The sequence below is a fragment of the Fundulus heteroclitus genome, chromosome 17, assembly GCF_011125445.2.
Source record: "Fundulus heteroclitus isolate FHET01 chromosome 17, MU-UCD_Fhet_4.1, whole genome shotgun sequence".
NCBI lineage: Eukaryota > Metazoa > Chordata > Actinopteri > Cyprinodontiformes > Fundulidae > Fundulus > Fundulus heteroclitus.
In genome coordinates, this window is record NC_046377.1 from 16,116,270 (window position 1) to 16,143,533 (window position 27,264).

At 40.0% G+C, this 27,264-nt stretch overlaps 1 protein-coding gene and 1 long non-coding RNA gene across 10 annotated transcripts in view; one reads left to right on the top strand and one right to left on the bottom strand.

The window, feature by feature from the left end:
- Positions 1 to 25,144, top strand: LOC110368963. Of its 2 annotated transcripts, none has more exons than XR_004933140.1 (3): positions 1 to 123; positions 23,656 to 23,716; positions 25,039 to 25,144. It is a non-coding gene; the product is annotated as an uncharacterized LOC110368963 (long non-coding RNA). The 2 variants fall into 2 exon arrangements; XR_004933141.1 differs by lacking the exon at positions 1 to 123 and adding an exon at positions 3,618 to 3,856.
- The window catches only part of anks1b (ankyrin repeat and sterile alpha motif domain containing 1B), a gene marked incomplete at its 5' end in the record, with an annotated part of 190,637 nt that continues 187,526 nt past the window's right edge, over positions 24,154 to 27,264 (bottom strand). For 7 of the 8 annotated variants that reach the window (XM_036149154.1, XM_036149151.1, XM_036149150.1 and 4 more), the window contains 2 exon segments: positions 24,154 to 25,384; positions 26,431 to 26,522. In XM_036149154.1, coding sequence (XP_036005047.1) covers positions 25,336 to 25,384; positions 26,431 to 26,522 — 141 coding nt within the window. 8 annotated transcript variants of the gene reach the window in all.

Sequence of the window (27,264 nt, forward strand, 5' to 3'; positions counted from 1 at the left end):
CTTAATGTTTAGACATGTTTCACAACCACGCCTGACCTCCATGTTGACTAATTGGAACCACCTGTCTTCATTACAGGCAGACATTTCCCGAGTCCTCTGGAAATATGGGGAACTCACATTAAGGTAAGACAGCGTGGTTCATCGTACTAAAATATTTAATTTTTAATTTGTAGACATAATTTCTATCGTTGGTGCTTTCCACATGTGCTGGCTCGCTGACTTTGGAGGGTGTTTTTTTTTAGTTGAGAGCAGGTTTTAAAAGGTTCATGGCTGCAGAACTGGGATTCCATCTTCATTTTTACACGCATGTAAATAAATATTGTGCAGTGCCAGTGTCTTCATGCCTCTGAAACCTCAAACCTGAAAATATTCATGGGGGATCTTATTTGTCAGACCGACACAAACCTGTGCGTAGCTGTTGGGTGGAAGGACAGGGAAATAATAGTTCTTGTTGTTGCTGTGTGTGAATGATAATCTGAAAAGTGCGGCGTGGATTTGTGTTCAGCCCCCTTTTTTTAGCACTTTCAGTACGATCAAGGAGTTCATATGATGTCTGGAGCAGTGTGGAGTTTGATTTCAGTGGTATCCATGTGTACCAGTATGGGAAAACATTCATGTCCTCCTTTCTCCCCTTCCTTCTGTCCATCCTGTCATTCTTGTCCCTGCCCTGTCTTTCTAAGCTTGTCTAACTCCCTTCTTCCTCTCCTGTTCCTCCCTCTCTCCTTCCCTTTCCTCCTTGTACCCCTGTTATTTCCCTGCTGGTCCTTCTCTCCTCCCTACCCGCCTCACCTGCCATCCTCACACACTGACCTTTTCTTTCTGTCCATGGCTCCTTTCCTTTCTGTGTCCGTTTTATTCATGTCCTCCCTTGAGTCGTTCTTCTTTACCGCTTTGTATTCTTAATTATTCCCATTCTTCTGTCCTTTCTTCCTTCTTTCCTTCCTTGGGCTGCAGTTCCCTCCCCACCTTCTTAACCCGCCACGTCTTTCTATTCTTGTCCTTCCTTTATTGCTTCCTTTCTTCCTTCTGTCCTTTTGTCTTTGTTGTTTTACACTGAGGCCGGAGGTGCGGCTGGTGTGCAGTACTTGAAACAAGTATTGTGATGGCTATATATATATATATATATATATATATATATATATATATATATATATATATATATATATATATATATATATATATTCCCCTGGAGTTTAGGTGAACGTTTTACTGGAATATGGCTCTTTTTTATCTTGTTGCTGTAATTTGAGTCATTAATGCCTGAGTGATGAGTTTTATATGATTACAGAGCTGTGACTGCAGGTAAAACAGAATGCGACTATTAGCTTTAACCTTCGGCTGAGTGCTCTGCTATAAAATGCGTTTTGCTAAATGTGCACGACGCAGAGCTACGTGACTTAATTGGTCTTTCATACACAAATGCCATACAACTCTCCCACTACTAATATTCAATTCAATTCAATTTTATTTATATAGCGCCAAATCATGAAACATGTCATCTCAAGGCACTTTACAAAGTCAAGTTCAATCATATTATACAGATTGGGTCAGATTATACAGATTGGTCAAAAATGTCCTATATAAGGAAACCAGTTGATTGCATCAAAGTCCCGACAAGCAGCAGTCACTCCTGGGGAACCGTAGAGCCACAGGGAAAGTCGTCTGCATTGTACATGGCTTTGCTGCAATCCCTCATACTGAGCAAGCATGAAGCGACAGTGGGAAGAAAAACCACCCATTAACGGGAAGGAAAAACCTCCGGCAGAACCGGGCTCAGTATGAACGGTCATCTGCCTCGACCGACTGGGGTTACAGAAGACAGAACAGAGACACAACAAGACAGACAAACAAGCACAGAAGCACACATTGATCTAGTAATCTGTTCTACATTAGATGGTAGTAGCGGGTGAGCCGTCTTCTCTGGATGATGTCACAGTTAACAGAACGCCAGACCAGGTGTACCTACTATGAAGAAAAAGAGAGAGAGCAAAAAGTTAAAAGCTGAAATGACGACAGTCATTTCAATGTAATACAATGCAAAACTGGAGAACAGTAGACTGAAGAACAGTAGAAATCAGTAGAGTGAGAAAATTAGACCCTGATGTCCTCCAGCAGCCTAGGCCTATCACAGCACAACTATAGAGATAGCTCAGGGTATGAGCCACTCTAACTATAAGCTTTGTCAAAAAGGAAAGTTTTAACATTAGTCTTAAAAATAGATAGGGTGTCTGCCTCACGGACCAAAACTGGGAGTTGGTTCCACAGGAGAGGAGCCTGATAGCTAAAGGATCTGCCTCCCATTCTACTTTTAGAGACTCTAGGAACCAGCAGCAGACCTGCAGTCTGAGAGCGAAGTGCTCTGTTAGGAACATACGGGGTAATCAGAGCTCTGATATATGATGGAGCTTGATTATTAAGGGCTTTATACGTTAGAAGGAGAATTTTAAATTCTATTCTTGATTTAACAGGAAGCCAATGAAGGGAAGCTAAAATTGGAGAAATATGATCCCTCTTGTTGATTTTCATCAGAACTCTTGCCGCAGCATTTTGAATCAGCTGAAGACTTCGAACTGCATTTTGTGGACTTCCTGATAGTAAAGAATTACAATAGTCCAGCCTTGAAGTAACAAATGCATGGACTAGTTTTTCAGCATCACTCCTGGACAGAATGTTTCTAATTTTGGCGATATTCCGGAGGTGAAAAAAGGAAACTCTGGAAACCTGTTTAATATGGGATTTAAATGACATGTCTTGGTCGAAAACAACACCAAGATTTTTAACTTTATTACCAGAGGCCAAGTTAATGCCATCCAGATTAAGGGATTGATTAAGAACTTTATTTTTTGAAGACTCTGGCCCAAAGATTACAACTTCTGTCTTGTCAGAATTTAAATGCAGGAAATTTAAAGTCATCCAGCTTTTGATGTCATCAAGACATGACTGCAGTCGAAGTAACTGATTGGATTCATCAGGATTTATGGATAAATATAGCTGAGTGTCATCAGCATAACAGTGGAAATTAATCCCATGCTGTCTGATAATTTTGCCTATCGGAAGCATATATATAGTAAATAGAATTGGTCCAAGGACTGAACCCTGTGGTACTCCACAAGTGACCCTAGAGTTTGAGGAAGATTTATTATTAACATGAACAAACTGGAATCTGTCCGACAGATAAGATTTAAACCAGCCTAATGCTTTTCCCTTAATCCCTACAGTATGCTCAAGTCTTTGTAGGAGAATATTGTGATCAACTGTATCAAATGCAGCACTGAGATCTAACAGGACAAGTATATATATTTAGTGATTTGTATAAATTAAACGCAGCGTGCAGTTTTACTTCCACGACGACCGACGATTATGACTGTCCAGCCACGAGTCTGGTAACCAGATTACGTCCTAAGTTTTTTTTTTTTTTTTAGACGTTATCTAACTTCTACGAGGAGCCTGTTATTTGTGAGGGATGAGAAATAAGAGAGAGTGGTTGGCAGTGGCAGCTGCTGTTAGAAAATAGTCAAGGAAAATGAATCCACTAGAGTTGTTCCTGGGTAAAATATGGCTGCCGCGACCTTGCCTGCTGCTTTTTGTGATGAGAACCAGCTTTGTATAGTTGTGGTAAATGTCTCCTGTATAAATTTAGAAAGCCAACGAGCCGAGGCACACACACACACACCAGCAGAGTGTGTTATCTGGTCCGAACAGGTCCACATTAGTTGCCCGCTCCCTGACACTGAACTCGCAGCCATCTATCTTGGCGGCTCTCTGGTTACTGTTGCTGCTCTCGCAGCACGGTGACTGTCAGATTTAGGAAACTGGATCAGCCGCGGCGCAGCACTTGGAGCAGATATGTGGCAGGGTAATGAAGAGTCGGCATCCGTGCGTCATACTTGTGCGGGCTCGCTTTACATGCTGCGCTTGTGGAGTGATGTAAAGAGTCGCGGGTGTTTTGCTGCAGTCGGATGCGTCGCAGATTCCCTTTGATAGACGGCAGGATTATCCTGGAGTGATTCAGAGGGCTGTGATGATACTCAGGCTGTTGTTCTGCTCTTGTTTTTTTTTTAGAGAAAAGATTTCTGATTTCAGCCCTCAGGCAACAGGAGGAGTAGCTGAGAATGCTTATTCGGTTCTGATTTGATCCCGTTTGCTATTCACACCTTTTGTGTGGTTAGAGTTTTTGTGTTCTAATAAAAAGTTTGTGAAATGAAGTGAAATCTGCAACTTTTTCTCCCCCTTTTTTTCTGTTTTGTGTCTTCGTTCATTCAGTAACTCGTTCACACTCTTTCACAATGGTGTGAAGTTTTCAAAGCCCGTCTGAGACGTCTGCTAACCTCATTAATTCAGCTTACTCTTGCCTAATTAATCTCTGTCAGAGTAATTACAGCTATCTGGAGTTACCAACGCCATGTTCCCTTTCACGGCCGCGTCAGGCCGGGTTCCCTTAAAGCTGTCTCAGATGTCCGTCCTGCTGTAAACTAACGCAATGTGAATTAGCTTTGCCATTTATCTCATAATTATGGCACGCAGGACATGAATCTATAAGTCACACTGGGATACCTTTTTCTTTTTTTCAGATTTAAAATGATAGCTTTTTTTTAATTGAAGGAAGAAAATATGCAAAATTGCTACTTTTTGTGCTAAGTTTAGAGTTTTATTTTTAAATTCTAGGTTGCAATCTCCACCTGGAAAACAGTATCTATTAAAGCAAAAAAACCTAATGGAAATTAATTGGATGTTTGAGTAACGGGAGGATGTTTAAGTCTTTCTGATTTTTAAGTATGAGGTCTGCAGTCACATTGGTACCAAACAATGTTCTGTTTCAAACAAGCTAAGCACTCTTTCTAGCTTCCTGTCTGCCACCTATTTTGTTCTTTTCGTTCCCCCCTCTCACACGTTCTCATTAATTTTTCAGTGTTTGCCATCTCTCAAGCTGCTGGGAATGCAAAGTGCAATTGTGGATGCAGATTTAATGGGAGCCAACCAATCATGACGGCACATGTGCACTGATTAATATAGTCCTATATTTATCTAGGTATGTAAACACTCAGGGGAGACGGGTATGAGCAGTAACTGGGTGATTTTTGATATATCTATTAGTCTGGTCTTTTGCACTTCTAAAAACCCTAATCTAACAAACCAGACTTTAGTGCATCACCAATTTGGCCTAACTTGGAGGAATAGTTGCACATAATGTTTTGAAAGCGTTATTTTCTAAGTATTTAACATTAGATAATTTCATCTTTCTAATCATTTTTGTCCAAAAACACACGAGGGATATTCAAACAGTCGTATAAGTGGTGAAATCCAAAGAGTTGGTGTCCATTTTGAATTAATGGATCATGGAGCTTTTAAATGCAGGTGGGTTTGTGCTATAACACTAGCTAAAAAAAACAAATAAAACATAACATCATCTATTACCGTACCTGTTCGGTTTTATTAGAAAGAAAAAAAAACTGTGAACTTAGGAGACAAACATTGTATTTAGTTCATGATGATTCTTTTCAGCATTTGGTTGAAAGGGGCTCTAATAAGCTAGTCCAGATCAGCCATTCTAGTTTCAGACTATTTTGCTTTCTGAAAACTAAAGAGCGTCATTGAAACTGTTAGCAAGCCGTTTCTGCCAGCTACGAGGACAGGAGACAATAAAAAGGATGTGAACAAGCTGCAGCGGTTAGGGTCTGAATGCAGCTGATGCTTAACATCATGGCTTATATATTTGAAGCATATTTAAGTTGGTTAAAGGATTTGACTTGTTTGATCAAAAGGTTTGAGATATTTTTCTTGTAAATATGAATATGTACAATCCGTTTTAACAGAAGATGATTGGTGTAAAGAAGCACGGTATTGGTATGGGTGCTGCGACTGTTCATCAGAGAGGCAGCCTGGGGGTAGAAACTGTCTCTGTGACGGCTGGTTGTACCAAATATTGCTCTGTAGCGCCGACCTGGTGGTTAAAGTCTAACATGTTGGTGTGCAGGCTGTGTGGGGTTTGCAGTAGGGCTGGGTATCATCTAGGATGAGCCGATGCGCTACTATTCTCAATATAGCTCAGCTTGATTTGACTCCAATATCAATATTTATTACTTTCAAATTAATGCTCAAAGTCATTGAATCGACAAAATCAGCCAAATATTATATTTATGTTCAATTTATTGAACACTGATTATATTAACAGGAAAATAAAGTGCATTTGGTTCAATGCATTTAACGTATTACAGAAACCAAAAAATGTCCCCAAACGTCTGATTTTAACGACGAAGGCCATTCCGCAAATTCGTCTCACTGACAGTAATGGCGCGCTGCAATACCGCCACCTAGGGGTTGGGAGGTATATTGATATTGAAAGCCAGAATATCGATATTAAGTCTTTTTTAAAAACATCGATATAAATCTTTGTATTGATTTTTATGCACAGCCCTAATCTATAAGGACATTAGCTATGCCTTTTCTGAAGGTCATTTTCTCTAATAAAATCATCTGTAGATCATGTTGAGACTTAGTTTAGTTGAAGAACGTTTTAGGTGCACGATTTACTGAAGTTTTAACCTGGTGTCTGATCTTTTTATTGAGGATTATTCTCTGTCAGATATATAGTAGATGTTCAGGAACCAGGACTTGATGCAGGCTTTTGTTTGTACAAAGTAAAAAAATTGGATGTTTTCTTAAATCACGAGGATTGACTAAAATTTTGACAAAATAATGTCCAAATCAGGTTTCTTTTGTGACTAAATAGGGGCGTCTAATTGATTGTATTTTTTTTATTTCCAATTTTGGTTCCAAAATAATGTTGTTTCCAAACAAATTAATATATAATGTCTAGGGCTTGTCTAGTCTGCTTTTATTTAGCAATTTCTCCCATCTGATGAGCGCTTGTGACAAATTCCTACAATTGCCACACTTTTTCCCAGTGAGGGAAGGGATGATTAAATGTTTGATTAGCTTAGCTAGTTGAGCTTGTAGAGCCGTTTCCTTTCCAGCAGGCTCCCACCATACATCTGTCAGTGAGAACAGAGAGAGACTGTGAAGCTGCGCGTCCTGGAGACCGCCTGCTTGGAGCAGCTCAGTGTCGCATATTTAGCGGTTCAGTGTGAAGACTTTTTGCCGCCGAACAGTTTATAGCGTGACACCGCATATGCGTTGTAAAAATGTAAAAATGTAAAAATGGAGCTCTGCGCGTGCCTGTCAAGTAATGCCGGCTCACACATTTAAGTTCACAGTGAAAAACAAATGTATTTTTTAAAATCGAGTATATACAATTTGGTTATATGAATATTTTTTAGGAATTAATATGAGAATAGATTCATAATTGGATTTTTTTTTTTTTTTTTTTTTTTTTACATAGCCCTAGTTACCAAGTCTGCTTGTTATTTTTCTTTATCTCTTGTAAATTTCATGAGTTGCAGGTTGCGGTTTATTGAGCTTTATTTTTTATTTTTTTTGTGTGAAGTCTCTTATTTGGGCAACAAATAAACAACTAGTTTAAGAGCTATAAATAGACCCGCTCCCGCTACCACAGTGCAATTTTCAAAAGGGGGGCGTGGGGCTTTTTCTTTTTTTTTTTTCTTTTTTTTTTTTTTTGGAAAGTCGTCATAAAGTTGCGGGAATAAAGTAGTAATTTTATGTGAACTCCAAAAATCGCTGTTAAAATGAGGAATGTTGAGCATTTTGTGAAATGATACTTTTATAGGTTTTACAAAAAAGGAAATAGTAATTCTTCTTAGCAAATAGGGGTGGGACAATAATTCAATATATACCACAATATAACTTTATTCAATAACACATTGACATTGACATTTCCGATATTTTGATAGACATTACAGTCTGTGATTACAGAATTTGTCACTGACTGATGTTCCGGCTTTTATATGGTTTTTATGTTATTACGCAAATATTTCTAAAATGTTATATTGGAGGAGTCTTATAAACATAGTAAAATAATTGTCATAAGAGTGTACAGTCATCTTTCGTGGGTATTCTTGGCTGTCTTTCTGAAGCTTTTATTCTGTTGATATCAATATTATAATTATATTGTATCGATCAAAATTAAGAAATATATTGTATTCTAATTGTTGGCTTTGTCGTCCTGCCTTATTTCAGCATCAAATTACTATTAGTATCAGAAATTTGAAATGATTGTGCAAACCACTGTGTGACTTTATTCTCCTAATATTCCGATTTTATTCTCAGAAATTACTAAACAATAAAAATCATCGCCAGTGTTAATAAAATAAAACAATGGCCACAGAGGAATACATTTCCACAAAAGAAACTAATTTTTTAAATTAATTAAACATCATCCTGGAAAATTTTATATTTGCTATTTTTCACTCTTCAGCTCTGCAATAAATGCATTTTCCTTCCAAACTTGATCCATAGCATGTAAAATACCTTGAATTAAAGGGCTGATCAAAATCTTATTTATTGTACGCATGTAGTCGACTAGCCCTTGCTTAATTAGTTTAGTTTTTAACCACACAGACTGTATTGTCCTGCTGCTCTGCGTCCATCACGTCTTTGGACCCCCGTTGATCTCTGGGTCGCAGCGGTTCTGTTTGACCCTGTTTTGCCGTTACTCTCCAACCCTGTGTGGACCTGGGTGCATATGTGCACGCTCTGTTTCCTGACCTCGGCCAGGCATCGGTTCCTGTTTCTGTCAGCTGTTAGCTCAGCTGCACGCCACCTTTTATTGCTTTGCCGTGTCGAGCCAGAGGGCCCGGAGCCAGAACTTGTCACCGTTTGGCCGCTTCCCATTTCTCCTTAGCCGTTTCACCTCCCCTCGCCCATCTGGCCAGATGGTTTGGACTAATTTAAGAAACCCAGGCATGTCACTGCAGTTTGACTAAGATATGGCACAAACGCAGACATAACTTTTCACTATCGGTCAGAGACGGGGCACCGTGTTGGAGACTGAACTGGAAGAGATCCCAGAAAGAGCAGATGCTGTGATCAGTCGCTCCTCTTCTGGTCCTGTTGCTCTCCCTGCCAGACCAGCAGCATCCACGCCGACGCACCGCAGGACGCAGGGCAAAAGGACGGGGCACGGCTTACCTCTCCTATAACCGCGCAGGAAGGAATCAGTGAATGAAACCCTGCCTAGTGCACGTTGTTAATTTCAAGTAATGAATGAAGGTGAATGAACCACACAGACCAGCTCTTCCAAACTCCGGCTTTAGCTGAATTCATAAACCCTGTTGCAGCTTTGGTTATCACAGGTTGGTGTTTAGAAAACTGTGCGATTCCCACTTGGAGCACTGTTTAAAAATATAAACCAGAAGTTGGAAATGGCAGTTTTTGTGAATTAGACTTGTGGCAGGTCCCGACTTGACTAATATAAGTGATTAGACCTAAAAACTACATTCAATGTATCTCGATTTGTAATCAAGAGTCCGAATTCAATCATTTTATTTATATTATTTTATAACCCGGTTTGTCCTATGAAGATCACATCTATATTATAAAGCATTTAACTTGCTTAAATAGAGTTAAATTTAACTTCATTAATACACTGGTTAAAAGTAGTGTTCTGTAAGTAGTAGAGGGGCTGTTAATCAGCAGTGCCACCTATTAACGGGTCCACTATAGTGGCACCAATAAAATTACCCCAAAAATAGTAGGCCCCATACTTCTTTCCGCTCAGTCTTTTTTCACTGCTTTTCAGTATTCCTGCATTTGATCAGGGTCAGCATGATGCGATGCCTGGCCCTACAGAGGCTGCACAGGACCACCAGGATGACACATCCCTACATGTCGTCGTCAGAAGGTTTCCCCATGCATGGTCTCCAGAGCTTGGAGGAGAGTCAGGAGACAGACAGAGTCTGGGAGAGCTGGACAGGGCTGTCTGAGGTCCTTCACCCATCAGCAGGACCCGTATCTGCTCCTTTGTGCAGGGAGGATCAAGATGAGTACAATGTGACCTCCAGTCACTGGCGTGAATATCTCTGACCAAACCGTTAGAAACAGACTGCATGAGGGTGGGCTGAGGGTCCGACGTTCTGTAGTTCTCCAATTGACCCACGATCGGTTTGGTGGTGGGTCAGTGTCGGTTTGGGGAGGCGTCTCCATGGAGGGACAGACCTGTACAGGATAAACGATGGAAACCTGAGTGCTATTAGGTAACGGTTAATTTCCTTAGACATTGTTAGACCCTTCCCTGCTGCAGTGGGTCCTGGGTTCCTCCGGATGCTTGATCTCTGGGACATCATGTTTCAGTCTCAGTCTGTCCTGGAGTGACGCTCTGGTCAGGATCTGGGAGGAGATACCCTAGAACCAGTGGTGCTGCAAGGGTCTAATAGGGCCCCAAGAAAAACACCCAGGTTTCATCAAATAAATCGAATCCAGCGTTGACCAAAATGTAAACTTTTAATTTTAATTGTTACAAAGTGCACATCAGAATTTAAAAAAATATGTAATTTAAAGGCATAGTGGAGGATTTTTCTGTAAATGTTGCTAAGATATGATCAAGTCCATTTTTGAATAACTGCCCTAAGGCCTTAAGGTGGGTCAGGTGAAAGAATCTTCCAAATCCATTCTGGTCTTATTTCTACCTTCTGAGGCCTTCCTCCTCTCCTCATAAACTATTAAGACATTTTACTTCTTGTGACTCTCAACCATTTTCAACGTATACAGTGAAAAGATTGTCCACTATACCTTTTAATACTATAAAACCTCTACACCAAATGCAACAGCACACACCTACTACATACAGTAATTTAGTTGCACTAGCAAACGTTCTTGCACCATTTTGAATTGCTGCAGTGACTTTACACCCGACTAGACTAGCCTGCCGCATAAATTTTTCATTTTCACTTTCTCAGTGACTTCGGTTAAGTCATCTGTGGGTTGATAACTTTAATTTTGTTGCCTGCTTTGTCCCTAACATTACCATCCACATCAGTACGGATATTTGGCAATAAAAACAATTCTAATTAAGATTTTATGTGTTTTTTTATTAAGTGTTCCTTTAATATTTTTGAGCGGTGTGTAAGGGCAAAACATAGCGGGCCTAGAACTGAACCTTGTGGAACATCCATATGGATTTACAATAATACTGATGTAGAAGTGCCTGGTTTCTAAAAATAAAAAACCTCTATATTTAATTTAATCTAGACTCCCGACTGCATCAAAGGCTTTAGAGAAATCTGACAACATAAAGATAACTGGTACGACTGTGCTAGAATTACTGATATCGGCTTAAAAATATGACCTGTAAACAAGACAGAAAAACTTTGATTTAAATGGAGTCTCTTTAATTTGTTCTCTCTCTGTGTTAAATTGCCACGGTGTCACAGGTTGTGGATTCTGATTTATACCTGAACAAGAGCAGTTTTAAGGACAAAGGTTGAGCTCCTTACAGCTAAACTCTAAATGCTCACGTTTAAATACCTCCAGTAAAGGTGGTTGGTTTTAATCTGGTTTTGTGGCTGTGAATAAAACCCACAGCTGCCAGAGAAGTGGAAGCCATCTAAAGTTCAACAGCATAATTAAAGTCATCTTTTGGCAGAGTGCTCCGACAGACTGTATTTTATTTTACCAGCGTTTTGGTTGGAATCTGCATATTGCGCTCTGATGAGATTACAAGTCCCGAGATGCATTTACTAATCTTTTTCAGCAGCTTGTGTCTTTTTTAGAGAGCGCTGGATTAAAGCTGCACTTTGGATGTAACTGCAACAAAATGAAACAGTGGCATAAAGACGTGTTCCTCTCTTTTTAGCCAACAGCAAATAGAAGACTTAAAGTTTATCTGATTACCATGACATACGTTTCAGGCAAAGGGTTTACGATTGTTTAAAGTCGCTGGCGGAAGTTTTTTTTTTTACCCTCATCGTGGCCATGAATGTCATATCCATTTTAGGCTTTGAAGGATACATTTAGACCGCTTTGTTTTCTGCATGGAATGATTATACTGTAGACAACATCGATAATTTAAAAAATTAGACCAAGTTTTGGATTCTAATCCACGTGGGATGAAAATTATACAGGTTCTAATTAGGAGTGGGTGATATGGATTTTAAATTCTATCACAATATATTCTGGTTATGCTGTGATAATGATAAGTCTATTTTGCAGTTTTTTTCAGATAACTGTGTGGCTGTCACTGTATGTCAATTATAGCCCTATAAGCACAAATACTGTCCTTAAAAAACATAAAAAATTATAATAAAACACAATTGGACACTGGTTACATAAATTATTTTCTTATTACCTAACTCTACACAGTAACTGCATTTAATTTATATTTTTGAATTTATTAAAATGTATTGATACTCTCAATAAACCGACAAAAACAATAACAATCCTGACAATATTGGCAGTTTTGGGAGATTTCAGACACCACTAGTTGGAATTTATCATTGTCAAAATGAATCCCAATTCTTATCACAATAATAAAAAAAAGTTTTGCGATAATGATAAAACGATCCGATAAATACCCAACCCTAGTTCTAATATATACAATCGTCTCTACTAATGCTTGATTATTGAGCCATGACATGTCGCAGACAAACAAGCTTCAGGGATAATTCTGTTTTCTACTTTTATTGTTTAACACTGGGCAGCCTTTTCTCCCAGTAAAGTTGAAGGCGGGTCCAAAACCATTATTAAAACAGTCATTTATGTCCAAGTTTCAGACTCCCAGCCATTTAGATCTATTAGAGCTGGTTGATTATAGGAAAATAAATTATATTAGACAACATTAGTGTCCTGGGTGTTCACATCTCCTCAGACCTCTCCTGGACAGTGAACACCTCCCCCCTGGTGAAGAAGGCCCAACAACGGCTCTTCTTCCTCAGGAAACTGAAACGAACTGGACTTTCCTCTAAACTGCTAAAAAACTTTTACAGAGCTACCATAGAGAGTGTTTTATGTCTAACCATAACTGTGTGGTATGGGAGCTGAACAGCGAAAGAGAGGAAGGACTTAGCACGGGTGGTGAGAACAGAGCAGGGGATTGTGGGATGCCGTCTGCAGGATCTCAACTCAGTTTATGCAGAATGAGTCCAGAGAAGGGCCAGACGCATCTCTACTGATCCCACCCACCCAGACAATGCGCTGGTTGCCCCTCTCCCCTCAGATAAACGCTTCAGAAGCGTCAAATCCAGAACTAATAAACTCATAAACAGCTTCTGTCTCATATGTGTACTCCTTGCCGGAGTGGCCAAAGGGAAATTTCACCACAGGAACACGCAGGGACAATAAAGAATCTTTGCATACTGCTGTGAAAAAGACTGCTATGGTTCTCATATGAACGAAAAGGTCGGATTTGGGTCGCATTTCCCTGCTTTATGAACGTAGCCTAAGACGTCCCAATATGTTGTCAGTCCACTGAGTTTTGGGTCCCTGCGGTTCTCATCCCAGTAGATGTGCCCAAAAAAAAAAAAACCTCGAGTGGTTGCCAAGAGGCATCGTGATGAGATGCCTAAACTTATCAGACTCCCTTTGTTGAGAAGGAGTGCCGCTCTGTCGCTGAAGGGAAACCCAGCAGCACTAGAGATGAAGCTAATTTCATCTACTTTGACCCATTTCCTCATAGATGAGGGTTGTAACGTAGATGGAGCAGTAACTCGGAGCGTGCCTAGTTTTTCATCTCGACAGAGCAATGTTTGCATCATACCAGTCCATTGCTCCCTCTGGTGCTCCATCCTTTCATCACTCCACTCCTGATCAAGAAACCAAGATACCTGAACTCCTCTGTTTGGGGCGGGGACCGACTCCAGACCTGGGGTGGGCAGTCCACCCTAGGTCTGGGGTCTCAGACTCTCATCCCGGCTGCTAACTGCTCCGGTGCACGGCCAAACATCAAGATGACAGCGGGACCACATCAACTAGAAAATGCACCCTCCATCCTAAGATTCTGTCCATGATCAACCTGCCGGAGTCTGAGCCACTCCTGGAGCAAGCTCAACTTTGCATAGAGACGTTTGTCAGAAATCCTAAATTAGTCACAATGTTTTGACTACAAAGAACAGGCAGCTCATTGTCTGTGCTCAGATTTAGACCAGGAACCAAACTGAGTCACAATCAACTTGTTTTTTTAAGGAATTTGTTAGCATATTTACTGGTGCCAGCTTCTTCACACCATTTAGTCATGAACAAAGCTTGTCCCAAACAATTAGTGCTGCTGCTGCCGCTGCTGCTGAATGCTCAGCAAGGCAGACAGATCTGGAGCAGAGGGAAAGGCTGGATGAGCTGTGCGGGCTTGTAGTCTGCTTAGCCTTAAGAATCTTCTGTGTTTGTGTCCTTTATCTTCTTATCTGTAATATGCTTTAAAAAAAAAATACTCGTTCCCATACTTGTAGGCACCCAAAAACAAATCCTCAAACAGATTTTTAGCTTTTAGGGATGGAGGAAAGTGCTTGATGGGCCCGTATGAGACTCTTCTACAAGCATTAAAACAAAATGTATTACAAGATCAAAATGCTTTAGTTTGCATTTGAAACGGCAAAGCCAAAATTATTCCTGCTTACAATCTTGATGCTAAAAAGGCCTAATCCTCTCTGCACACGGCTCTTGGAAGCAACAATCTTGTGCCCATTTCTGCTGCAATCATGCGTCCTCCCCCGAACTCGTCTAATATAAAAATGTATTCAACAGATTATCCAAAGCCACGGTGGGTCTTTGGCTGCGAGCATGTTCCAATAACACGTCAGTGATGTTTCTCTCTGCCATAGAACACTGTTGGTGAATTAGGTCAACAGAGCGAGGGACGTTCGTACTATGAGGAACTTTTTTTTTTTCTTTTGACGACAACTCGCGTGAAACGTTTGCTCCCTCTGCGTTGCCGACTCCCGTCTCCGCCAGAGAGGCGACTTAAGCAGCTTTCTGTGATGGCGCACCGTCTCTGCTGTCCCGATGTCTGACTGCTGGAAGACGACTTGATCCGACACCGACGTGTCACATCAGCTTTGGGCGTTTTGGATGCTGATGTCAAACCTGATCCAGAGAGCCAGGCCCGGACGTCAGCTGTCATCCCAGTCATGCCAATAGCTGTCCGTGTTGTTTGGAGTGGATGAACCGCTAAGCTTACCTTAGAGGAAGACATCAGCTCACAGTCCATCTGCAAAAAATGTAGCCAGACCAAAGGAAAAGACTTCTCTGAGCTCTCTGCTGTACTGTCAATACATATTTAGCAGGAATGACCCGTTTTCTTTGTACCAAATGATAAAAATAGTACGTGGATTTACCTTTAAGAATCTTGAATTATGTAGCTATTTCCTGAATGCAAACCTCTGTTAGGGTACTGTTTAGGGATGAGTTTATTGTTTTCCAAAAGTGAAAGTAATGGGCAATTTATTACATTTTTCTAAAAGTTTGAAGAGAATCCTTGTATAGACACACAAATAAACACAAACACTTTAACTAGCATACAACAAGGTACATTACACAGCAGTTTTTGGGTTCTCTAGAGTCCTCAGAGGATAAGTTTACAAAATACAGCACGTGTTTGTGGATCTGCATCAGGAAGGCTTTGTTGTTCCAGATGACTCCAACATATGGGTCAGGTCCTCTTTCTTGATATAATTAATGAAATTCCCCAGCATCTTTTCAAAAATGTCTAGTTTATCTTTTGGAGTTTCCTGTTTGCCGTCAGCTAAAACTTAAACCTTAATTAACAAATTATTACCATCAGAATGAAATTCTTGGTGCAAGTAAACGCACGTCATGATCAGATTATATGATTTCCAGCCCGTATGAACGGTGCTTTCAGAGTACTTTCTTTTCTTTTAATCTGAACACATTTTAATTACAACAGGGAAAGTTGCGCATGTTAACGAGCTCCTGTCATTAACAAGCTAAAAACCGCATTAGACGAGCCCTCACAGCCCCAAGCTAAGTGCTGCCAGGGTTTCCTCGCTTTAAAACGGATCAAACGTCAGATATTGTAACGATTTACCCTGCCGTTAAGCTCTCTTCACCCTCATCAATTACTATATATTAGGTCCTGTGTCACTGTGGTGCCCCTGTGTCATGTCATATCTCGCATGTTACGTATTTTTTGGTTTTGTGACGCGCAACATGCTCCTATCTTTTGAGAACTTGGTTTTCTCCGTGTCGTCATTTGTAGAATTTACTACAAAAAAGCAACATTAGGGAATGCCGCCTACACTCCGCCTCGCTGTGTTTGCATCACTCTGCAGCCAGTCAGCTACCATTGACGACTGCCTGCATGTGAGGTAAACGGCTCCGCGACATGGCGAGTGACGAATTAATTGCGCGACACAACAAATCGATAACGTAATTTGATGCCAACGCTTTTAATTGTGGATTTTTATGGATTTGTTGTTGCTGCCATAATGAAAACATTGTGTATTTCTGCCTTGTTGAGAGGCCGAAGTACGTGAGAAACTGTCAGGGCTCCCGATACAACCTTTTTGTTAGAGAACAAAAGTTTTTGTGTGATCTTCTAATTACGTTTCAACCGTAATTAGAAGATTGTGCAAGTCCAGCCTGGGTGCTCGGAAATAGAACTCGTTTAATACTGGTTTGTTTACTATTATTCAGCAAAGATGGAAGTACTACTACTTGTGTTTTTCAGGGGAATTTGATAACTGCACATGTCAAAGTGGTTGTGTTCTGAATAAAGCCAGGTGTACCCATATAAACGGTACAATCCGGTTGTGTTTTGTTTTTAATCCGAATACATTTCAATCCAATGATGAAATTTTGTGCTTGTAAAAAACATAGCTAATGAGACGGGTGGTTTATTCTAATCGAAATGCATGTAAATGTTTGTCAAGATCAAGTTATTCCAAAAAGTTTACAGGAAATTCATTAGTTCAGTTTGTAAGTTTACCGCTGTACAGACTTCAGTCTTTTAGCTGCAGTATTCTTTACTTCTTCTGAATTACTGAATTTATTTAAATATTAGTTCACAATTTCCAGATCTTAACGGCATATTTAACTCCGGAACGGCACTATCATCTTCCTCTCTAGTGGGCATGCAGCTGTAAACAGGCGCTTCACCTCACATTAGCAGCTAACCATCAGAACACTTTTAGAATAGCAATCCAGAACCTAAACATTGACTTTCCTCCTTCTCTGCTACCATTTGACTGTTTTATCCCACTACCCATCAATTTCTGGAGAGACACACACCAGACTTGGAAGTATACTCTGTTCTGCATCCGTTGCCTTGCAGGAAGAAGCCATAATTTCGTCTGAAGCTATCCAGCACTTGTTTTGAGCTATTTCTGGCTTCTGTTAGACTGTTTAGTTTCCTTTCTCTGTATCAGTTGTGTTAATAATAGTAGAGATGCACCGATTCTGGTTTTCCTTGAGGTTTGAGGTTTTGACAGATTGTGTCTTCTTTATTCTGACTAGAACATCTAAGAAGTAGATGAAAACTCCAATATCCTGACTTCATGGTTCAAAGCTTGTCTTTTTTTTTTTTTTTTTTACGTATGCAATTTCTTTGCCTTACAAATATGCTCTTGTTATGTAATGCCTCCCAACTAATGCCCGGTTCAGCTGAACCCACATACTTGTTCTGCCTGGCTTTAAAAATTCAGCTCAAGTGCAGATGACAGAAAGAAGAGCAGGAGGGGGAGACGAAACGTCCCCCTGGGGGGTATACATTGACGCATGGTTGTTATGAAACATCCTGCTTTACATGGCACCATTTGGTACCAAGGAGAAAAGCCACGGTGACGGCAGCCATGTTTAATTTGGGAACACTCTGGATTCTGAGCCACAGATGCAGATCCAAACCACATTTGGTGCACGGTTCACCACTATATTAATATCTAAATTTGTAGACATTTCTGGGATCTTTGATTAGCTGAAATAAAATGTGATAAAATTTATTTATGATTTTGGCCATATTGTTAGTTTTCCACGTTACAGTTTTTGCCTAATTGTAATTAACAATCTAAATTGTCCTTTGAGGAGCGACCTGAACGGACTTCAGTCTGCACGTCTGCTTTGTCATTTGAAAGTAAACGTCACGGTTATAATGAATTGTTAGGGGTGTAATCAAAATTGCAATGTATTTCAACCATAATTGTGATTTAATTTAGACATTTCTCTGCATTAACCACAAGCAACACAAATGGCCTGTAGATAAAGATGTTTGTAAACAATGACTATTTAAAACAAGAAATGTAACTATTATTAATCAGAATATTATTTATTCAAGAGAATATCTTGTTGAGTTGGACATCAGTCTTTGTTGAACATAAAGTGCAACCAATAAACAAGTCAGTACTTAATGCTATGATGAGATTCCTGAAAGTTTCTGGTAAAAAAAAAAAGTCTAATTATATAAACTGTAAAACAAGTTATAAAACTAGATGATCTCACGGCTACAACTCTCTTGCCTTCCATGTGGAGGCAAACCCACTTTAACAGGTCAGAGTTGTTGTTGGACTATTCTGTCCTGTTTCTAATATAACAGCAAAAAGTAAACTTCACGTTTTATATTGAATTAACTCACCTGTCCAGCAGATGGTCTGCAACCTCTGCATCCGTTTTGATTCCGCACTCCTTCGTGGTAATAATAGCTGTGCCAATATAGACTCTCGTTTTCTCCCAGTTATTACTTCTTTTTCTTTTCTTGGTTACTTTCTCTTCCCTCTAGCTGGACAAGGAGTATGGAAGGTCCTCATTTTCAACAAAAAGCAGAAAATAGAATGATCTACGGTCGTCTTTGCTTTCCTTTACCGACAGCACGTCCTCATATAGGACAAAGACCGGGAAAACGCCTATGGCTGACAAGTTTGGCCCCTTTTGGATTCTGAAATCACCCAGTGGGTTCACCAACACCTATGTCTTTATAAACTAATTCTAAGTTATTAGAAGGCTTTAAGTTTTGATGTGAGGTTATTAGATTTTGCCAGAATAGGTATTTATAAAAGCAATACTTTATTTTTGTCAATTAAAAGCCAAGTTGGTTACACACTGTCCCTTTTAACTTATTTTAAGTCATTTTTAAAGGTTCAGGAAAATCAGAAATCTCAGTTATAATAGTTTTAATCGTCGTACCAACAGGCATAATACTTAAGAATCTAAATTGTCCTTTGAGGAACGACCTGAACGGACTTCAGTATGCAGGTCTGCTTTATGTCATTTGGAGGTTGGTGAAGCGTGCTTATCGGAGCTGTTGCTTTGTTTACTGTGAATTCCCAGTTGTTCCTGGATTTAACGTAGCCACAACCTGATTATCTGTAGACTGTTTTTTTTTTTTTCCTACCCGACGCTCCTCACATTAACATCACAGGCTATAGCTGAGCAGGGTGAAAAGGTTTCTGTACTTCCCCCTTTCTGTGCACTTTCCAGCATATTATGATAATGTGATTTTTGGCGTCGCACAACATCTGCCAGGTGCATAACAAGATGTTTGTACTCTGCTGAAATTGTCTTTATGGAAAACAGTTTCTTGGTGCAGATCCTGATTCTTTGGGTGTGTAATACATGAGATAATCGGTATGTGTACGTCTAAACGTGTCCCTCAGTCGTGATTGTCGTGCATTAGTAGAATAAAGCTGTGTGTGTGTTGAACAAATGCCAGATATAATTGTGACTGTTACATTAGCAGCTCTTTTTCCTATTGTCTCATTTAGTCGGTAGCGGTGGGCAGTGCACACCATCTGCAGCCTTGGCCCAGTCCCACAGTCTGACACGCATAATGAAATAAAACATTTCCCTTGTTTTAGATTTAGCTGCAGCTAGGTGGCAAGCTATTTTAATATAGCAGGTTTTGTTTTTAAATGTGCTTAAATTCTCCTTTTTTGCTTTATTGAAGTAGCTTTGTGATGCGGTAAGTGCTGGAGATTTGTGGAGCCTAAATTCAGCAGCCATTGCATCACTCCTGACTAAATCAGAAAAAATAATATGAGCTCCTGACTACTTGAGGACGGGTCTGCTCTTTATACAATAAACAGCGTTGTTATTACGTTTATGTTGACATAAAGCGTCAAATTACAGCAGCCACTGCGGTCCAAAAGGGTTAAATGGTCAGATCTGTTGGTGGCAGATGGGAACGGTCCAGCCGGCGCCCTCATTCTGCTGTTTGCTGCCCTTAAACATCCTCAGCAAGCCTGGCTGTAAATATCATGCCGTCATAGTTCAGACACTCATCTGTGCTCGCTCGTGTTGCATCAGTTTTTGTTTTATATTAATTTCAAGTCAGCATACATAACTTTTTTTTTAAAGATAAAAACAAACATGATGAGCATTAGCATGAAACTGTAATACTATCCTGTCCCATTGTGAGCAGTTTGTGTCCCACTTGATGCAACAGAGTGCAGAGCTAGGAAAAGGTGGCAAACAAATGCTGATTGTGTGTAGGTTGGCTGGTAGGAAGTAGGTAGTGTTCCCCCAGCTGCAGACCTTGAAGGCAGGATGCATCTGCAAGGTTGTTTAAAAGTAGCAATATTGGAGTCCAAACTGTCTGGGTTCCTAATGTCTGTATGCTGTGGCCTGTTTTCTGTTACTAGGGATGCAGCGATCAGAGACGTTGTGGCCAATTTCCTCTAACCCATTTTCTGTAAAGCTCTGACCTGCCCATATGGACTTTTAGTCCATTCCAATTTCTCTTTCTTGGACTGTAAAATATTTATATTAAAACCATCAGCACCTCCTAAAATCTACAAATTTAACAATCTTCTGATTTATGGGATAAAGGTACCTAAATAAATGACTGGATACCTTCTTTAATCCTTTACAGGATAGATAGCGGCTCATCATATTATTTCTCGTGCACACCGGAGAAAAAAAAATCTAATTTTACACCATTATCGTTTCCAACTTACAGCTTAAGTAGAAAAGCTGCAGAAACGTTTCTGTGATGAGTTATTAATCATTTTAAAGGTGGCGTTATACTTTGTGTGTTAGAGAGAGGAGTTGGTCATAATAGACAGAATTTGACAATACAAAATAATAAAACCAAGCAAGTTTGCTGCCATTTGTTGATCTCCCTCCCATCCACTGGCATCTGCATTAGCCGTTGTCCTGCTCCCAGATGAAACCTCTGGGCCTGGTTTGTCGCTGATGATAAAAAGACACGATTTCAACTTTCCAACCAGCTGATTACAGATCGACTTTGGTCCAGCTTGGTGTCCAGTTACCAGCAGATGTCTCCGTTTATCTCTTAAGTTTCAATGCTTCAAGTTGTCGTCCTAAAGTCTCACACTGACCCGTATCCAGCCTGCTGTCGGTATGGCATCATATCAAATGCAGTCCCCCCCCCCGGGTGTTGGATACTGAAGGTCTAAGTGAGCATGCTGTGATGGAAATGTGTGATTAGCAGCAGCTCATATTAGGGTGCACTTACCTTTTCAAAGCAGTAGATTGTGAGGGCTCAGCCTTGCCAGCCTCTTGATCTTTGCTATGCTAATCCCTCACTGCTTGGCTTTGATCGTTTTATCGCATAAACACGTTTACATGCTGGCCTCGTGTTTATAATGAGTTCAGATTAGCTTTCTTTTTTTTTCTTTTTTGACTCATCTGATTCCTCTGGCATCTATAGCTAGGTGGGTTTTAGGCTGTTGTCCAACTAGTGGGCCTAATGGACAGATTCTATAGAAAATTGTGTATTTGGTAACGTTTTTCTTTATTTCTATCAACACATTGAAAAGGCACGTCTGCTGAAGTGTGAAAATACACCTAAAATTAGAACATCGGGAAAAGGTTCAATATATTTTGTCACTCATTTCAGAAAGTAAAACTCTTATATAATATAGATGACAGAGTAAAATATTTCAAGCCTTTATTTCTTTTCTTTTGAGATGATTATGGTTGACAGATAATGAAAACCCAAAATACGGTGTCTCAGAAATTTTAATATATAATAGGATAGAGTATTTTAACCATAAATGTCAGGGTTTTGAGGCGTTTATCCATTTCTATGCGTTCATTCTTTTTGCACGAATGAATGCATCAACGTTGTGTGAGATGAAGACGACCAGCATGATGTTCTGCTGAGGTGTGAAGGAAACCCAGACTGCTTTGATAGCTGCCTTCAGGTCATCTGCATTGTTGGGTCTGGTCTCTCCCATCTTCCTCTTGACAATACCTTCATGATTCCAGCACAGTCATGGTCATAGAACCAGCTTTTGGTACCTGTGGTAACGTCCTGCTGGAAAATTACATTAGCATCTCCATATTGTAGCCCATTCATCTGTGCGCAGTAGCTCTTGGTGTGCTGACCTCAGTCCACTCCTTGTGAAGCTCCCTTAAATTCTTCAGTGGGTTTTACTTGACAATCCTCTCAAGGTTACTGCTGGACCTTTTCCTGCCACGTTTTCCTTCCACTCAACTTTCTATGAAAATACTTGGAACCAGCAGCTTGAACAACCTTCTTCTTTAGCAATGACCTTTTGATGCCTACACTCCCTGTAGCAGGTTGTAAATACCGGTCTTCTGTCCTGCCAAGTGGTCTCCAGGATTGTGTAGTACATTAAAAAAAAATTTCTACATTGGTTTTATGTAATATTACACATTTTTGGGTTTTCTTTATCCATGAGGCCAAATCATCAAAATGACAGGAAATAAAGGCTTTAGATATTTCAGTGTTATGAATCTGACTTTCAGAAAGGAGTGACAAAAATTGTGCAATTTGTCACAATGTTCAGATTTTTTTTTTAGATGTATTTGTTAATTAGAAGCCAGCTAAATGCTGACCTGCAATAAGTAATTTATCTGAAACTGTTCTAAGCAGCAAAATCCAACTTTATGTAGTGTGGCCAGTTTTAATGCAGTCCTATCAAAACCTATAGCTCTAGTTTTCACCTTTTGAGTCGCTGGTTTATTGTTACTGACCAGTTTCCCTGAAGGTTATACTTGATTTCTTAAGGGTTGATGTATACATTCCTCTTTTTAAAAGCAGGAATTTGCTGAAAACGTTCATTGGTTGAATTTCCCTTTGCAAGGTTCACCCAGACTACTTACTTGTTATAGTTAACCTGCTTAATGCACAATTCTGGCTGGACAGTGAACCACTGGACATTTTGTAGAGCTGATTTCATCTGCCTGATTGTTTATGTGGTTCACACATCTGTAGAGGTTGGATGGTAGCCTTATTTATTCCAGAACCAGTTTATTTGATTGGACTCTTTGTCTTGTTGAAACACCTAATAGGCTTCTGCTTTCAACCATCCAACTCAGATGGTACGGACTCCAGTCTGTGTGGGTCGGTGTCTTGCAGCTTTTGAGCGTCTCTACTTCAGTACACCTGAATCAAATAGTTAGGCTTATCCCAGGACTCTGTCAGCTTGATTGCAAGACGTAGAGGTAATTCAGCCTTTGATTGACCAGTTTGACACCTTTGAACTAGCTGTTGATTAAAGTTGAAGACATTCGGAAATGGTTCTCTTTATTACCCCACAGCATGATGCTGCCACCACCATGCTGTACAGCTGCCTTGGGGATAAATAAAGTTGGGTTTGACTCATCCAAACAACCTAAGCTTCCTCTTGCCTGATGAAACCTTTCCCCAGGTTGTGTGGAAGAGCAGCTGCACATTTTGAGCTTGGAGATAATTTTTTTTTGCATAATCATTAATTATATGAATCACTAAAAGCCCAAAATTAAAGACATCCATGCCCATAATGTGTGAGTAAAAGGACTGCTCAAAGTAAAATGCAAAGGACAGTTTATCAGCTGAAGTATAAATATGAATGGATAAAAAATGTGCAGAAGATTAATAACTTTTGTTTTTTCATATAGTGGTGGGCCAAAAGGACGGGAGGTTTCTGCTATCACCGGCTGGTTTAAAAGCCAACATGCAGTAAGTGTCTCTTATCGGTCTTTTGTAATTCAAATTTCACATAAAAACAGAAGGAAATGGGCAATAAAAGTTAAACTTGCGTTTATTTTTCTTCTTGGACAATAAGGTTGCACTCCTAAATTTCCTTATTGGTTAACATGGGAATAATTGAAGTTTGACTAATATATATATATAATCCCACCTCTTTTACATATATATTAATATGATGAAAAAGATTATTCCTTAAATGTGATATTAGCTTTAAACATAGGTTGTTTGTAGATGAATAATGGGTTAGTATGATCCAGAGGTCCAATCTTGTTAATTGCTCTGTTTCGTAATTTGCTAACCCCAAATTTAGGCAAAATACCTTACGTAGGGCAATAACGACACCAAGAACTTTATTTTCATAAACCCTTTAAACATTTACCTGTAATTCATGACAACTTGAGAATAAATATGGTTGTACAAGTCAGATTTTATTTCATGTGCTTTACAAGGATATAAATAATGGCCCAAATTACAAAAATCAGTGTGCTGGAAGCCCAAGCCTATATATATATGTATATATATATTGGTAAAATCAGCAGTGACGTCACCATATGATCCATATTTTCACTCAAAATACAACCTCTACAATCTATGACGTTTTGACATGTCAAACCTTTATTTTGGTACCTTGTTTCCAGTGCCATTTACTGCAAAGTCTTTATTCTTTTCTCTTTACATTTCATGTATTAACAATGAGTTGGCAAAATATCTATGTACATTTTGTAATTGGACAATGTTTCATCCAAATAATACAGTAATACTGCATTTAAAATAGTACATCTGCAAGATAAGAGTAGAGCCCCATGAGAAATGGAGGTTGACCTGACCTAGGAATTAGCAAGCAACCTGCAACATTCACTCCCTGTACAAGTATGAACATCTAAATTCAGGTTTTATTTCATTTTTTTTTAAAGGATTGCCATCATTCTCAGGCTCAAATTTTCATCTCAGCATATCATAGAAAAATAATGTAACATTAAGACAACAGTAGACAAGAATTGCACAAGGATTATCATCATGGTAATATAATACTCTCATAATAAACATTAAAATGTCGGGCAATACCAATACTTTTTTTTAACGCTAGATGCCATTTTGTTCACATTGGCTTCTCATGGCAAATCGGTTGCATCTTCAGCGTGTTGTTGCAGCAAATCCAAACACATTTACACTGTTGTGCATATGATTTTTTTCTTTTTCTGACATTAAAGAAAATAAAGAAATTAGCCAGCCAGATATCCTGGAACCCATGCCAATATGTTAAAACATGCCCACTGATATCCTGTTTTCAGACTCCATGGAGGAGCCGACCTCCCCAGAGTTCAACCATCCCGCCTCCCTGGTGGGCTTCATAAAACCGATCCCGCTATAGTTGCAGAAATTTGAGGCTGCTTTCAAGTAAGTGTACATTCAGAGCAGACGGGTCGTCTGTCGCGATGCAGTTCTGTTAGTGTGTATGGATGGATGGGAACATTTCGCAGTCAACCCCAAACATTGTGGAACAGCGTCCGTGTTAAAAAGTGAGCAAGAGGGTCCTTTTGTAGTCCATTTTGCATTGTAAGTGTGACAAGGTCCATGTTTAGGGCTGGCTACATTCTTTGCATTCCACAGTAATAGACATGAGCGTCCGCCATTGCCCTGCAAAATGAGATGACATCACTTATCCAGAGAGCCCTCACACCCCGCCTCTCCACTGGCCACCTAGCTCAGCAAATCCAAAATGGCCATCATGCGTCCCACAAGCCACATGCTATTCCGTTTACGTACAACTTTCCTCCCCCTCCCTCGAGTAAAACCAACGCGAGTAGATTTATTCTGAACACGTACACAGACATGTTGAAAAAGACCTTAGAAAAACAAAAAGTAATCTGTCTTCCTGTGCCACAGGTCAAGTTTAAAGTCTAATTTCACAAAGAAATTCACAAGTTTGTTAGTTCCTCCAAAAAAAGTAACTTGATATCAAGAATCAAAAAGTTTAAAATACATTCTAGTAGCCTGCTAGCTCAATCAGCTTCAGCCAAAGTTACACTCTGCTACAAGCTCTCTTTATTTAAAAAAATGCTGTAAAAGCCTGTTGTCGCATTCAGACAACGTCCCTCGTCTTTGTCAGCTCCCAGACTCGGCTTAACAGACAGCTAAAACACTGTTACAGCTCTTAGAGCAGTACTCTTTGTTAAATCGTTAAAGTTGTCAGAAACAGTCAGACATAGGGGCTGATGTGAAGAGAAAAGCGAGGGATGGAGCTTAAAAAAAGGAGGGATACGAAGCCAGACCTCCTGATTGGAAGAAAACTATAATAATAATAATTAAAAAAAAGACAAGAAGCTAAAGGCAGAGCAACAAATAACAGAACTGAGCTGACCATCCCCCTACAGGTGGAGATAGAAACGCACCACTACCCTGGATTCAAAGGTCATGCGATAGCCCTGCAGGCAGGAGGATGAGGCCTGGGAGAGCAGAAAGAAAAAGAGAACGCAGCGCCAATCGTCATCATGCAGGGGGGCGGGGAGGGGACGAGACGAGGTGTATAGTATTTTTGTTTTTCAGCCGGTGAGGTGACGCGCCGGCGTGCGAAGCTCGTGCCCAACTCCGGGGCCGGGCCCCGATACAGGGCAACTTCTGAAAGGCACACACACACAGGAGTGGACAAGGCGGGTGTATGTTAGAAAATAGTGGTCTCGTACTTGGTGTTGACTCCTCTCTTTGCCTCCTGTCCGGGCTCCACAATCCACGGCACGTTTGCATGGCCCTTCTGGTCCATTGATGGCTGCTCCATCTGGTGCAAAGGAAGGAGAATGCAAAACAGGGAATATTGACATTTTTCTTGGCATTGATCTGCTGAGCAAATATTCCATAACTATCTTAGAGAGTCCTCTGCAACGATGGACACCCTTAGGAAAGATGAGGGGGAAAAAAATACATCCTTTACTTTGAGAGCAACAAGCTTTCCCGGTCCCTATGGGGCTTTTTCACCTATTAAGCCCTTGTTTAACACCAAACGCAGCTGAAAAGTTCAATCTTGGTTACGCCGTTCCAGTGAATGTCCACGTGGAGTTTAGCACCCTCACCAAGCAGCTGGTTGGCTTGTAGATAAGTATGTAATAGTTGCAATGGAGACTTGGTGACCTTCTTTATTGCAGTGCTCTGTGTGTGATGACCAGATAAACCTGGGTCCTTGTCTCTAAAAATAGTGTTCAGTAATGGGGGAAAAAGTAACAAAATATCTTGAGCCTTATTTAAAGAAACATAGTAATCAGGGACTTTAAGTTTCTCTGTCGTATAGAAGGGACTCTAGTGCATATTCAACTTACCATTGTTCTTAATCCTTTAGTGTTTTAAAACAAAGTTCTTTCTGAATTCTTGGCTGATGTTTCTATAGCAGTGAGGTTTTAAATATAACCAGATACTGAGGCCCATTTGTTCAGCCATTGGTCACTCGGCTGGATTAAAAATAATCGTTAATCCCAGCATTTTTTACGCCTCTTTGCTACAAATTTAAAATCAAATTGGCCAGCGCT